Here is a 16,281-nt window from a genome sequence, read left to right on the forward strand (position 1 = left end):
CAGGGTGGGGGTTGGGGACTGCTGACTTCATAGGTGGCACGCTTACTTCCCACACTGATAGGTTAGGGAGGATGGCACTGTGCGCTCACATTTTGTGCACAGCGGCGTCTAACTGGCAGTTGCTTTAGATAAAATCTGCCTGGCCTCTTTTTTTTTTCTTCTAAACGTTCCTATTTTTGAGTCAGAGCAGCCATAGATGAGATTAACAGCTGTGATTAACTGTCACACTGTACTCGAATGGTGGAAATCTGTGTGGTTGTGTAGTAAGGAAGTGAAGGAGGAGGTGATTTGATGAAAATCACTGTCAGCTTATTAAATAGCCCTGCAGGACTGTCAGAGGGCTCAGAAATGAGTCTTTTCTAGACAGGCAAGATACACATATCTGTACATTATACGTCAGGAGCAGAGGGAAAAAGGAAGATGTGGGAGGCAGAGAATGTGTAGAGGGAAAAAAAATGGACAAACAGAGCGAGGGGGGAGAAAGGGAGGGGGAGAACAGAGAAAGCAGCAAGAAAAAGAGAGGAAGAGAGAACAGAGAGCTTTGGAATATTTATAGAAGGCTGGAGACTGATGTAAAGAAATAAGCTCCTCTATTTCTGTGCTGTGACACACGGTCGCATCTCGGATGGTTCGCTGTCAGGCGAAGTCATATCAAAGAGGATCCTATGGTGCTTCTGCAGCAGCAGCACACAGGAACATCCATGTCTATTTGAGCAGAACGCACACACCAAAAACAGAGATTTCGTTCAGGCTTCAGTGGGAATGTGTTTCCTAAATGGATGTTGATTCAGCGATTGGCTGCAGAAAGATCCCAAAGTGCACTTAATCAAGGAAATGATGGCCTTGTGACGATCATAAGAGCCATCAGATTGAGTCACATAAGCAATTAGGTTATTCGGGAGGGAGAGGAAGGAGATGAAAATGGGGAGGGGATTTTTTGGGAAAATATGAAACGGTTTTATTCATAGTCTTATTTTTCCTGGGAAGTGAGGTGCGTCTGTTTTCAAAATTAAAATCAAATGCTTTTCACTGTTAGCTGAGGGAAAATTAGTCGAGTCAAAATAGATTTTAATATGCAAAAAAACATGCATGCATAAGTGTGTGTGTGAGTGTGTGTGGAGACCAGGATACCTCTGGGCTTATGCTGTGACCTAGATTAGGCCTTGATGCTCCCAAGCCTGGCAGGCTGAGTATACGTGTGTGTGTTTGTGTGTGTGTGAGTGTGTGTGAGTGTGTGTGCCATCCATAGAGTAAATGCGTGCGTGTCTAGATGCAGAGGAGAGAGAGGAAGACAGCGGGGAGGAGAGAGAAAGGATTTGTGCGTGTGTGCGTGAGCGTATATGAAAGGGAGGGAGAGAGTTGTGTATGTACGCATGAAATGAAGCTGCATGGATGCGTTGCTTGTGTGACTAAGAGCCTCAGCTGGATGACACACAAAGAGGTGAATGTTCACGCAGTCAGAGAGCTTATCCAAAGAAGCGCGGGCACACATTGATGAAAATTGCACAGCTTTTGCCTCAGAGGGCAAACTTACGTAAGTTCAAATGCAGACAAATGAAAAATTACACAACATAATGAGAGAAGAGTAAATGTATCTATCACACTGGATCATACTAACTCAATGTGTACGTAAAGCACCAACTCTCTGTAAGTAGATTAGTGCTTCACGATAATTTTGGAACATCATCAGCTCATAAAAATTATATATCGTATTGGCCTGAAATGAACATTCATACGGCATGATGGGATGATAAAATGGCGCTTTAATCATGCTTGTGTGAATGCTGTGTGGAGGTTTTTTGAAGTGTCAGAAACGTATAACAATGTTGCTATTTGTAATGATTGCTCAGTGTCGGTCATGCGAGGAGGAGGTGAATCATATTCCTTCAAAACTGCGCATTTAAAGGGATAGTTCAGATTATTAGAAGTGGGTTCGTATAAAGTACCTGTAAATAGTCGGTGTATTACCTATGACCTATGACTTTAGTTTACTATCAGACAGCCTGTTCTGATGGGAAACTGCTGTTATACCAAATATTTCTCTCTCCAAACCAACCAAACGCCATATCTGAAATCATTCATTTTACCATTCAGAAGACAAGAACTGGTCTACTGCTGCCTTGATCTGTTTATTTGTTTGTATTGTTGTGTGACCTCTGTGTTTTAAAAGGACACAGTAATTCACTTTCACCGCCTATAGAGTTTGGTTGGTTTGGCGAGAGCGATAGTTGGCTCATATACTGTAAATGACAACATTTACAAGAGCATGCACACCAAAATGTGATAAATAATGGGTTCTGGCCAGAAGCATGTGTCAAAAAAGGAAAAAGTCATTAAACAATGTTCCCATTAACATGTATCAAAGGCGCAATGTACAATATTTGGCTTCACTAGATGTCAACAACTATTTGCTCTCTAAAGATATAATGGAGTTATGGCATCCTGAGCAGATAATAGCTTCAAAAAAGCTTCAAAGGTTGAAACTCTAATCTAATAAATCTATTAAAAATGTTTTACAAGATTGAAACCAGGTTTTGAAGCTTGTACAATGTTTTGCTAGGCTGAAAGGAAACAAATCTCTGCAAACACTTTGTATTTGAGTTTCTCTTCTTCATAACTGCAGCACTCTTTTTACAGTGTTTCTCCGACAGTTTGTTTCAAATTTGTCACTGTTCTCCCAGTGTATTTGTTTTCCAGGTTTGACACCTTGTAAATGCTGATCTGGAAACTAGTGCACATATATTAGGGAAACAAGTTTAGAAACTTCTGCTGACATACATTTCCATTCATATTACAGACTGTTCAACATAAACTTCTCTGAGATCTTGCACGCACAAGTGCGAGCTTGGGAATCACTGTACTTTCTGTAAATTCAAATTCTCCAGCTTCCTGTTGGGTTGAGGCTATTGCTCCAAGGGACTTTTTTGTACGTCTGGACATGATACATGTGTCTACCAATTTTTTAACATTTTGGTGAAACAGAGTGGCGGGGCTACTTCTTTGAAATTTTGTAGGGGGGCGCTATTTAGCCATTTTTCCCAGCCAATCTGTGAAACCCATAAAATATGTCATTTTGACCACAACTAACACATTTCATATGTCGCTGAGTATGTTTAGCTCTCAACAATGTGATTCATTTGGACACAGAAAGAAAAAATAAATCCTTCAGATACAACTGGGTCCTGGCACCGGTTGGTGCTAATAAGCCCTCTGATTGTTTTGTTTTATAGATGTACAAATGTAAATACCTCACTGGCCGCTGCTGAATGCTGCCCCCATGCACCTGTACGTCTGCCATATTCAGGCAGATCCACCTAAACAGTGTTGGAAAATATATCCAGGCTATAGGGCCCTAACCAATCAGAGAGCTTGTTACATGCCATGACTAATATGCACTGTTCTACCTTGTTTCACCAGCATAAGATGTCAGAAAGAGGAAACAAGGAGATGCTAGATGACTCAGCAAATTGAATAGCTAATAGGAAAAGGAAGAGCAGAAGGAAACAGAAATGCAAATGGAAAAGGAAACTGCCCCTTTACAGCTATAATTAGCTTTAATAGCTAGAATAAAATTTCTGCATTAAAAGGACTAAAAACTCTAGAAATATGTTCTATATTTTGTTTAGTTGTGTACTTACATTATCCCAAATGTATCCAACAATGTTCAAACTTGGTGAAATCCCTAATTTATTCTAAGAACCTGTGTTTTCCCTGCTTGATATATTTTTTTTAGCTTTTTACTTGTTGCTATAACCTCAGAGAAAAGACAGGACATGTCAGATATGTCAGAAAGTGTGGAAGGAAATCAGCTAACATGACTAAATGTGATTTCTGCCTGAGTCATCAAACTATGTCTTTTGTTCATGTTTTCGTGTGAGAGACCCCTAGTGGCAGAACTTAGATATTGTGATTTAAATACCTGATTAAAAACAGCATTTTTAATTTAATTTGTGAATCCAGTTATTTATTTCATATATTTAAATTCCATTAGTTATGTAGTCATCACTATACTTTTGCCTTGTTTTTGACAAACTCTTTAATTTGAATCATTTATTGCTGGACTTATATTTTATGTGTAAATAATTTATTTAAACATGTTAATGCAGTTTTTGGCTTTTAAAAGGTACTCTGACCCTGCCTTTGTGCCATATCCATATAGCTCAAGCTATTATTACCTAATGACTCAAATCTATACCTTCTTACTCCATGAATGTGCTGCTATTCAATGCATTATACAGGCCTTATGTAAGAAATGAGTGGAATCATTTCGCCCCAGTTAATTCCTGACCTGTCCTTGGGCCAAATTGGTCTGCATGTTTTTAAATGGTTAATCCTGTGCATCACGAGCTTACGCTGTGTGTAGAATTGACAAGAAAATACACTTCAGTAAACGGTAAACAACTCTTAACTGGGTTGTAGCATGTTCATGGAAACGCTGCCAAAACGCTGGATGTTTCTAGAAGATTCAGTCCATGACTTGTGATAAAAATAGCTGTTTCACACACACAGATGGTGACGCTCCCACAGCGTCATGGATGGTAAGGCTGATGGTGGAAAATGATGGGAAAAGTCTCATCAGCGGAGACTCATCAGTAAACACAAGTGTCCCGTTCGCTCCAAACAGGAAATGACACACAAGCACAAGAAAATGCAAATTCCACCCTAGAGGACGACGTGCTGGGGTTTATGGTTGAGGTCCTGGCTGGATAGAGGATAACTTCAGAAATTAAAACCCAAATCTCTTTCACGTGTCAGATTAGTAAAGCACTGAGCAGACAGGTTTGCAATAGAGGATGTGGAAATATGATCTTCAGTTTAACTTGATCTCCCCTCATGAAAATAATACCAGGATAAAAATATACAATTATTTTTTTAATGTAACCTTTCTAGTTAAAGGTTATCACATACAATTAGTCATCAAAAAATTCAATCAACTGCCTTTAAATACAGTTAACTGTGATCGTAAGCAACAGTAGTGAGAGATCATATGCCAGGTAATGTGAATTTATGAGTAAATCAAGTGAAATGCACTGAACAATAAACAAGTTAATGGTCCCAGTTTGCTGGCATCAAGTTGTGAGCTTGCAGATAGCAAACACCTCGTATCACCCTCTCCTTCCAAGCGTGTAAGAGGACTTACGGCGGCCTCAGTGCTCACGGGAAACACCAAAGGCTGTATCTAGAGCTAGCGTTTGGTTTGCCTGTGGTATGGCGACCTCCATGGACCAGCCGAACGTATCTACAGCATTACATCTGCTAAACACACAGGTTTATCTCCTCTACTAAAAGTTAAACATGCTGTTTGAATACAGCTGAATGTTTCAAAGCTTCTACTGTCTCTACTTTGCTTCTACCAAAATCAAGCTATAAATATTCACAGGTAATACCAAAAATTGTATTTTGGACAGCCCTCCAATCACTAAAACATGACTGTAAAATATCAGTTTTAATTACATAATAACCCTGGCTTTACCTTATAATAGAAGAATACTGCCTCTGATTTCCATTCTTCCACCTGGTTCATTTACCAGTGAGTCAATTTTGTGTGAGATGTATAACTTCAGCCTCAGTTTTATATCATTAGAGATTATATGACATTTAGCCAAACAAATATCATTTGGATTTTAACAGTTATGATTCTGCTGATTCTTTGAATGCATTCTTCACAGCAGAGTTGGAAGAAACTCCTATTATCACAGATAAATGTTACCAGCAGGAACACTGAGCCAAGCTAACACTACCTAGATAACCATAGTTAAGAGACCAAGAGGCAGTGGTCTCTTTTCTTGTTTCTTGAATATTTTGGGTTTATTTAGTCTACCTTTCTGTAAAGACAGAGGAATATCCCATACTTGTAAAGTGTTTTGTAGTATAACATTAAGCTACATTGATTTGATTGTTACAAGACATGCAATTTGTGCTATTCACCTGCTAGTCAAGCAACTTAGCAATGGCTGAGTAACTGAGAATAATCCTAGACTCATGATGTAATTAGACAAATGTATTAGGAGACAGGAAGATATGCATATATTCAACACGCACGTCTGTGGGCACAGATGGATAGACAGGTCAATATATGGTTTAATTTATTCATCTTTTTTATTTATTAATCAAAATGAAAAATTCTTAATGATTCCTTTGGAATTGTAATATTGAATTGTTATTTTTGTTGTCAATGCCCAACCCTACAAACAAGACAGTGAAGACATTTTTCAACCAACATGGCAGTTACTGTTAGTTAATTAGCCGAGTCTAGCTAATCTCAGCTAATATAATCAGCTAGAATCGGTTGGCTACAAACATTTCAGAACATTTTCATCCATGTGAGTCTGATTGATTAAAAAAATACCAGGGATTTTGAGTGGTGCTGTTATTCTGACTTGCATAAATGCAGCAGTAAAATAGAAAGCATGGCAGGGTTAGCAGCACTGGTAACTAAAGGTCAGTTCTCATATTTATTTAAGTGACATCAAACAAAGATGATGTAATTGAGGTTTCACTGGTTTCGGCGAAGGTTCGTTTTCACATCCGGATCCTACGTTGCTCTTTCCAGAACTCAGGAATCCCTTGAGTCAGTGCTAGCTCTGCCAGACCCCTGCATTCACGCGGGGTAAACCCCACCAGTGCGGTGCCCTTTGTGCTGACCCCCTGCCTCCCTGCCAGCTCTGAGACCCTCGCCGTGATGAGGGAAGCTGGAGCGTGACAGTACGGCTGGTCGCCGATGCTGAAACATGGCCATGGATCACTTGCAGTCAAGTGACCAGGTGGGCTGCCCTGCACGCTTTCCACATTACAGGCGATCTCCACGGCGCCCTCATGTGGCAAAGCCAGCACCTGCACCCCAGGCAGGCCCCCAGGGGTCGACTCCCTGATGGCTGCGGCAATGCTGCGCCCCATAGCGATATCCTGGGTGTCGATAGTGACGTTGCAGTTCATGACATACGGACTGGCCCCAACACCTGCAGGAAATCAGCCAAATCAGAACTAAAAGAGCACTTTCACACAATTAGGGGACATTTCACCCTAAATCTGAAAAGACATATTTTTCCTCTGGCCTGTAGTGCTATTTATCCAGTTGCCAAGTTTTGGGGATATCATCCATAGAGATGTCTGGCTTCTCTTGTATATAATGGGACTAACTGGCACTCGGCTTCTGATGCTAAAGGTGGAAAAAAATAAAGTTAAATAATTCAACACCAGTGTCTCTTTCCAGAAACCATGACCTGGTTACTCAAGATAATCCATGGACCTTGTTGTGGGAGGTTTCATGGAGAAACTACTTTCTTCCTGGTGGAAAGAAAGTAGTTCTGCTAGATTTTTAACACAGAAAAAAAAAACAAATCAATATCACTTTCATATCGCTCTCTCCAAAGCAGCCGAACGTCATAGGCCTATGGAATTTGGTTGTTTTGGAAAGAGTGATACTTGGCTTATATAATGGTGGTTTCCCATCGAAAAAGGCTTTCTGATAGAAGTAAATATGTTTTAAATGTAATGGAAACTTAAAGTGACATAAATATTTTTTAGGTGGACCTTTTTAAATGGCTAAAACACGTTTTGCCTCTACTACTGTGGAGACTGCAGGTATCACTTTAAATGATTCAGGGTGGCTGTTTTCTTTAAAGGTCAAAGAACAGGAGAGAGATGGCCTGTGGTTGAGCTGTAACAAGCAGTTTTGTAAATATAGAGACAAAGTCACCTGCATTGTATAATCCTGGTAAAGAGACAGTCTGACCTTCCTTTCAGGTTTTCAAACATGGACCTACAGAGTCATGTCTGGCACATAAATTCTAACTTATACTTGCCACTTCCTGTCAGCTCTGGCTCACCTGTGAGGCCGAATCGTTTCTGTGGCTGTGGCCCCATGTCGGGCCTGATCGCCTGCAAGTCTGGCGTCTTCTTGAACCAGCCCATCTCCTTCCTCCTCTGCGCCAACCCCCGCTGGAGGGGGGAGTCGGCCCAGCCAAACAGGAAGGCACTGGTGCCCCGGACCCGCTCTGTAAGTCCCCGAGCCACAGCTGAGCCCCGGCAACAACACAGACACGTTAGCTAAGAGGGACATGGAGGAGCGCGGCGTCATCACATGCGCGCAGTTTGAGAAACACGAGAGCACCGAGAGCGTGACAGACAAAACACACCTGAGGGGGTGTCATTCAGACAGACGGAAAAACATGGACACATGGAGCTCTTATTACACGCATGCATAAATACAGTTCTTGTTAGTGAGTTTGCCAATTATTATTCTGCAATCACACCACACAGATTAGCATACGGAGCGCACACAGGCCGCATGCTGAGTTACTGCTCATTATCAGCAACACACATGGCTGCTAAGTCATCAGATACACTGTGGAACTAATCAACAGCACAGGAAGCTGAAGCCGTCACATCATCAGCCACCAGACACATTCCTATAGACACCATGGAGCAGTTCATTACAGTATATTTACACAGTATGTAAGGCCGTACTGAACAGCTGAAGCTTCTTTCATGACGTTGACATTTGAATTCTACATCAAAATTCAAATGCTGCGCAGCTTTGCACGTCTGTTCATTCTCTATAAACCATTTCTACTAGAGCCCGACCACTTTATCAGCCTGATGTGATCACATACACCTCAGAGTTGCCATATATGTTTATCGATAAGAGAAAATTTGGGGAAACATTTATGAGGACAAGGGGAGCTCCCTGGCCGTAAATGCTGAGCAGCCCCTAAGTGAATGAGTTTTAAAATATTCAGTAATTCGCTGATAGTGAACTGTACTGATGTTTATTCCGCTATTTAATTTATTTCTATTCTCCATTTTTTCTGTGTTCATTTCTACAATTGATTGGCAATGTATATGTTTAATCACTAAACATGTTAAATGAAAATATGGTTTATATATAAAAATATTTCTTAATAAAATTATCTGTTTAAGAAAGCACCCCTTCTGAGTACCTTTCTATGGTAATATCGATGCAAATTTGGCGCATAATCCACATAAAAAAAAGGGCTTTTTTCATTCCAGTTCAAAAATTCACTGTCTGTAGATTTTGGGGGATGGGACTGTAGCTTTGGGGGCACGGCGTTGTTGTTGACCCTGTGTTTCACCTGTGGGCATGTTTGCATTTGCTGGTTAAATTAGGGTGCGGTAAACTAGGATACAGGGTGGTGCTCCTGACTCTGCTGCAGGAGGTTAATGTGATATGATGTACAGTGTAGACTCATGCAGTGTGAGCTGCATTTTTATGAATGCATGTGCTGATTTGATGTGTGTATTGTTATTTTATCAGTAGTAGTTTTGTGATGTTTTTATGTGTATGTGGAGGCGATGCATGAAAAAAAGTGCATATTGTATTTTTAGGACATTTCTATATGGTGAGTTTTCGTATTTGTATCAGCAACCACATTGGTAATCAGTGATTTTTTCCCCTCTCCATAATTGTTATCAGTCTCTAGATCAGACCACATTAACATTATTACAGTGAGCAACTGTGTATATGGATCAAAAAGCGTGGGAAAGCTGTCACAGCACTTGGCTCCGCAGTTCTCCAATCCTCAAAGTCTTGGTCTTGTCTCTGTCGTGATACACTCTGGTCTCAGTAATGACTTGGTCTCCTTTTAGGTGGTCTGGACTACAACCAGTGTTAAGGAGTAAAAGATTACATATAACGGAGTTACATAATAAGATAAGATAAACTGGGGAAATTCTCATGTTACAGCAGCTCAAAAAGTACAGGGAGAAAAAGGGGGTGAGCGATAATAGAATACTTATAAAATAGAGATAAAATAGACAAATATAAAAGAATTAAACTATACACTCCAACTATATACTAATCTGGATACACAGAAGAAAACTGTGCTCCATTACAGTTACAGATAAAAAAATATGGAATTGGATTACAGTTAAATTGCACACAAATGGGGATTATGAGTAGGATTACAATTTTAAAATAAAAAGTGATATACTAGTATGCACAGTACACACACTGTCACCTATTCATTATCATGACCTCCTGTGATAAAATGCTTCAGTGGGTGGAAATTTCCCCATTTTAAAAAAATGCTTGAATCAATCAATAAATAAAATGCACACAACAAAAAAAGAACATCTGGACAAACTAATAAACATAACAATGAATGTAAAACCCTTAAAGATTAATCTATTATTAATTGACTATTAAATTAATTTTGATATCGACTTATCCTTTGAGTCAATTGACAGCTTAAAAAAAGTCAAAATTCTCTGAAATTAGCTTGTTAAATGTGAATATTTTCTGGTTTCTTTACTCCTCACTGACAGTAAACTGAATATTTTTGAGTTCAGGACAAAACAAGACATTTTAAGATGTCATCTGGGGCTTTTTTCATCATTTTCTGACATTCTGTCATTATTATTTTATTATCGGAATACATTTTTTTAGCCTATCCCTCCCGACACTGACTACAACACTACCACACTGACATGTTCTATTCATTAAAGAGAGTTGATTTAATCACAAAAGTCTCACTCATTTAATTCAACAAAGCACTTTATTCAAACTGGAGATTTTGTTCCAGGATTTAAAAATGTTTTTTTAAAGGTGACGATGTCATAAAATATGACGAAAATCTCAACAGACTCGCTGAATGTTTAAAAAAAATGATATTCAGCACAACCTTCGCAGTGTGTCAGAGGAGATGAAGGCAGTTTTGGATACTTTGTAAATTGCTGTGCTATGATTTACTAAAAATGGGAGCTACACACTATACAGGGTTAGACGTAAATTACAAATTCTACAGACTTAAATGCAAATTACAGCTCCCTACTGAAAGGGAAAAATTGCATTTTCAAGTCACATCTCGTGCATGTGCCATCCTCCATCCCTGTGTGCACGCTGGATGTTAATTTTGTTTGAGCTGCTGAGTTGAGTCAAAACATGCTCGTCTCTGTCCTGAGCAGGTGCTGCACAGAATACAAAACCAGAGACACAGTAATGACTGCGCCCTGAAAGCTAATCAACAGATACTGTGAGGATAAACTCCACTGACAGGGACATGTTTCTATATGTGCACACACACACACACACACACTCACACACACACACGGTATCTCACCCCGAGCCTCTTTAGCACAGTCCTCCACTCTCACCTCCTCCCCCAGAGGGTAGATGGGTATGAGGTCGACGGCTCCCATACATGGGTGGACCCCCATGTGAGCTCGCATGTCGATCAGCCCGCAGGCTTTCTCGCAGGCAGACAGAACGGCCTCCCCTGGAACACAACAAAAAAGTAGAAAGTCTTATTTTTTGCGTATCCTTCAGCAGAATTTGGACCCACATCTGCAGAAAACTACATCGCTAATATTCAATTGAATAGTGCAAAGACAAGGTGTTTGTGTTTTGCAAATATATATTCACTCTGAATTTAATGCCGACACCATGTTCCAAAACAGTTGGGACAGGGACATGTTTACCACTGTGTTACATCACCTTTTCTTTTAACAACAAACATTTTTGTCAGAACTGAGGACACTGAGGAGTTTCAAAAGGGTTTCTTTCTGGCGACACTGTTGTAACACATGCAGAATGTGTCTTGGCATTGTCTTGCTGAAATAAGCATGTTGCTCCAAAACCTTTCAGCGTTAATGGGACCTTCACAGATGCGACAGTTACCCATGATGCCATGGGCACTAACATACCCCCATTCTATCAAAGGACGCCGGCTTTTGAAGTCAGCAGTGGTAACAATCTGGATGATCCTTTTTCTCCTTAGCCCCGACGACACAAGGTCCATGATTGTGAAAACAATCTGATATAAGGAACATTAAGTGTCTTGTGTTAGTACTGTATTCAATTGAATACAAGTTAAAAAGTATTTACAAATCACTGCCTTCTGGTTCATTTATGTTTTACACAATGTCCCAAATTTTTTGGAATTGGGTGTGAAACTTTAACATGATAAAAAAGTAAAGAACCTCAACAGTTTTGTCTGCATTGTCAGAAGGTTGTGTTCAGGATAAGCGCTCAATGAGATAAACTTTTCACTAGGATCTTTGCCAGAAAAATGTTCATCCTGATTTTTTTTTTGTGTTTAAATCCCTGACAAAGCTTATTAAAGGATTTTTTTTTCCCTTTCAGAGGATTGGCGAGCAGGGGACAGTACAGACTGAATCCCTGCTGTATATCTGGCTCCGCACTTTCCCTCAGGAAAGAAGAGAAAATAAATGTGAAAAAAATATTTCAACACAAATGTAAAGGTTCAGTACTTACTGATAGAGTCAATACTCGCCACAATGGTGATGACTGAGCGGTTGTAGTCATGGTCATTAAAGATGTTCAGCACGGCGGTCCCCTCTCGTCTGACCCCTGATGCATAATCATTATGAAGAGGAATAAAAAAATGTTTGAGACAAAGCGTCTTCTCAGAAACCATGTGTAGAGGACAGGAAGAGAAGTGGTTGTGGGCAAATAAAGTATTGTGGCGGTGTGACAGAAAATTCAATCAAAAATTCAAAAGAGGAAGATTTGCAGAGGTGGAATGTAACTAGGCACATTTACTCAAGTGCTGTCCCAAACTACTAATTCAAGGTACTTCTTGCAACTTTATACATCTACTCGCTCTGTCTTAGAGGCATATATTTGACTTTTTACTCCACTACATTTATCTGGCAGCTTTAGTTATCAGTTACTTTTCAGATTATTAAATTTTTACAATCTCCAGATTTTGGTGAGATTGAATGTTTGTGATAAACCAAAGGATTAAAGGGATATTTAGGATTATTTGAAGTGGGGTTGTCTGCGGTACTAATCCATAGTCAGTGTATTACCTACAGTAGATGGCGGTCAACACGCCCCCAGTTTGAAGAAGCAGCAGGAGTACTGGTGTAGGAAGCTAAGCAATGTGGCTCATACAACCCCACTTCAATTAATCCAAAATATCCATTTAAAGCTAGAACAGGTAATGTATTTCACAGGCATTTTAGTTCTATTTGTTGAAATTCTCTTTACATCCTGACAGAAATCTATAAATCAAATGCTGACAAAAAAATTATATCAAGCTTATCCAATTCATCCTGAATGAAGAGGTTCTATTTCAAATTATCATTATTATTCTTAGGATTTTTTTAAGCAGAAGTAACAAATGTAAAATAGTTCATTTCTGGAAGTGTGAATGGAGTTCAAAATTCAAAACTGTTAACTATGAACATGAACTAGTTCATTTTAATCTGTGTGAACTGAACTCACTCTTTTTCAACAACACCGCTACACGAGCGCAAGACAAGTGCAACATTATACTTTGACAATTAGAGTTGGGCTGATGGACAGGGACATTGTCCACTGCCGAAGTCTGACCGTCATTGACCCCATGAGCCCTCTACCATTGTAACGTCATGATTTAAAACTTATCTGTGTTTGAGGTAGCGTGTCCCCTCAGAGTTGCCATAAGATAGGAGTTTTGTTGAGTTTTTGACATGTGGGAGAGACAATACAGACAAGTTTCAGACATGTGGTGTGGAGACCCTTTTAAACCCGGCATGCAAATGTATGTTTGACACTCGCTTGGCAGGGAAGTCAGTTTTTTTCTGCCTGCTCCCTTCCGCTGACAGCTGGAGGCTGCTGTCACAGCGAAGCAGCGGTGACAACAGCGGTGAGCCAGTAAGCTAATCGGCTTTTCTGAAATTGGATAGTCCCCTTCACTCCCCTCGAAAAATCAAAAACCTACAATGTCATCGTCCATCGCGATGCTTCACTGTGGACATCGTCTATGCCAATTTGGTAGATGTTGCCCGACCCGAATGACAATGACATGAGACGACAAGCCCTTCGTTTTAGTTCTTCGTTCAGACCTTCGTCTGTTGATGTAAAACTTATAGCCCATTAGCCCAAAAACAAAAGCCCGCTGCTCCAAAAATACAAACTTTGAGTTGAGTTCAGTGACTGCCTGCCAGACTCCATTAACATGTTGTTCAATTTAACCAAAATTATTCACGATTTCTTACAACTCATTAACAGACACAAAAGTATTTGGCGAGTTTTTGGTATTAATTTTCATTCAGCATGGGCTGTAAATTTCAAATGAGACCATGTTGTCAGAAAAGCCAATAATTTAACTTAGCGTGATGACATATCATGGTGATTTTAGGATTTAGTACAGTACAAATATATTACAGATTTCTACTGTAAGTAAGGGTTTACATTTGTGACTTTTACTTGTAATGGAGTATTCTCACAGTGCACTATTAAAGATCTGAATACTTCCTCCACCACTTAAGATTTGCCTCTAAACTGAGATTATTGTGACACCCTCATCTGTCTTATCATTGGTTTTCACCTCTGCTTTGGGTTGTAAAGTAGTTTGATAATAAAGCGTTGAGCTTTTCTTTCTTAGCAAGACAGATTTAATTAAATAAGTGTTTTTGGCAATAATTATCTCCAGACTAATTGAAGGTGTGAAGCAGAATAAAATTAGACTTGCCTTCAGTGTTGTATAAGGCTGCCTTGGCCACAGTCTCCACCAGGTCTTTCCTGTGAGCCTCGGAAACATTAAGAAGACAAGCCACCAGTCTTCTACCCAAACCACTTGTGGCCATGTTTCTGCAACAGCGATAATCTTTGTCAGTCTGCTGTGCAGTGATCAGCTGAACAACAGTCAATCATGTCAAATATTACACTCACAATAAGGAAATACAGGCAGAAGGCAGAGTCTTTGCAGATACAGACACTACCACACACTTCTAGTGGGTCATAAGTGATGACTGAATGGGATTATGTTTATATGTATACTTATTCTTGAGAAGTGGAACAGAACTGGATTTTTAGGGCTGTTGAGGCTGTTTCCTGGTACAGAGCAAATTTACGAATTAAAGAAATTAAAACAAACTACAACATTTCTGACAATCATTTATATTTTTATAAGTCCAATAATGTGCAGATATCCCATCAAAGTCTTTAGACCAGTTATCCAAGTTTCTTCAGCTGCTCCAGCTTCTTTCAGCAGCTTCTACCTTTGAAGTGAGTAACTGTACCATCATGTGAAATGTTATTTTATTTTTGATAAAATGGATTTTTGTAAAATTGGTATTGAAAAACTATCGCTCAGGAACTGGTATCAAAGCCAAGGTGTCAGCACAATTTTTGATACCTACTCACCTTTAAATATAAATAATTGTTGTCTTTCCCTTTTTGTTTTTGATGCACATTCACCTTTGAATTAGTCATTAGAAACATTTGTGTTGCTGCCATGCATGCTGAATGTCAACTGATGCCATCTACAGACAATTTGTGGAGCTGCCCTTTATCACAGCAAAGTGAGAGAATATTTGTTTTTGTCTTTTGGAATACTACTACCACTACTACTACTACTACTACTACTACTAACAATAATAACAACAATGATAATGATACTAATAATAATGATAATGATACTACTACTACTACTACTAATAATAATAATAATAATAATAATAATAATAATAATGAGAAGAAGAAGAAGAAGAAGAAGAAGAAGAAGAAGAAGAAGAGGAGAAGAAGAAGAAGAAGAAGAAGAACATTAAGTATTGGTCATATCTGCAAAGTTTACCAACATGACAAAAGCAGCTCTACAAAATAACCGAAAGACATGACAATGACAACATCCACACAGTGAAATATGTTTTAGAGTGAGTGCAGAGAACTTGGATGAAGAGGGGTTCTCGTATCTAGACTGCATCTGACAAATGAATCATTAACCTTTTAATAGTTTATAGTCGTCCAGTTCAGCTTATGGGAATGATTAAAGTGAGTAGTGTGGCTCCATAACCGTGCTGAGCCTCTGCAGAACCTGGTCAAAGTCCAAACTAGAGTACATTTTCCCTGCATTCATCTGTGCAACATGCAAGTCAAAAACACGTGATAGTACCTAAAATATCGGTCCGTAAAGTGTGACATACTTGCGTTATATTGAATGTTCTTTCAGTACTAACATTCTCTGGTGTTGCAGCGCGGGGTAAAGGACGCAATTCACTGATTTCTGCACGTAAACACCAATAGACCACTGACCACTAATGTTCACAGGTAGACTTTAGCATGTGTAGCTAAAGATGAGAGTTCAGTGCAAGATGCTTCATTCCTGTTCCAAGCTACTGGAAGCTGTTTTCTTGAAAACGCTAAATTTACCTTTTAGCCTGTAACGTATTTTTCACAACGTAACTTTTCCTTACTGTGTGTGTTTCGTTTTTTCTGTATCTTTGTTTTTTGATTTTTTGAATAATATATATAGGCATGTACGCATGTATGCGTGCAAGGAGGCCTATGGCATTAATATGTTTTATGGATGT

General features: G+C 39.4%; 1 protein-coding gene across 1 annotated transcript; it reads right to left on the reverse strand.

The window, feature by feature from the left end:
- Positions 1-6,328: 6,328 nt before the first annotated feature.
- ftcdnl1 (formiminotransferase cyclodeaminase N-terminal like 1) lies at positions 6,329-16,081 on the reverse strand. Its single transcript, XM_084724480.1, has 6 exons — positions 15,864-16,081; positions 14,442-14,560; positions 12,236-12,331; positions 11,082-11,237; positions 7,830-8,018; positions 6,329-6,959 (listed from the first exon to the last, which is right to left on the reverse strand). The coding sequence occupies exons 1-6, from the start codon at positions 15,890-15,892 to the stop codon at positions 6,523-6,525; spliced, it is 1,026 nt and encodes a 341-aa protein (XP_084580606.1). The 5' UTR covers positions 15,893-16,081; the 3' UTR covers positions 6,329-6,522.
- Positions 16,082-16,281: the final 200 nt, after the last annotated feature.

The sequence above is a fragment of the Lutjanus erythropterus genome, chromosome 8, assembly GCF_056507025.1.
Source record: "Lutjanus erythropterus isolate fLutEry1 chromosome 8, fLutEry1.hap2, whole genome shotgun sequence".
In the NCBI taxonomy this organism is placed as follows: Eukaryota; Metazoa; Chordata; class Actinopteri; order Lutjaniformes; family Lutjanidae; genus Lutjanus; species Lutjanus erythropterus.

Coding starts and splice junctions, on each gene's coding strand:
- ftcdnl1 (XM_084724480.1), bottom strand. CDS start 15,892: ATGTCACACTTTACGGACCGATATTTTAG. Junction 11,238..12,235: donor GGCGAGTATTGACTCTATCA/GTAAGTACTGAA, acceptor GTTGTGTTCCAG/GGGAGGCCGTTCTGTCTGCC. Junction 8,019..11,081: donor CTGTGCTAAAGAGGCTCGGG/GTGAGATACCGT, acceptor GCCGGGGCTCAG/CTGTGGCTCGGGGACTTACA.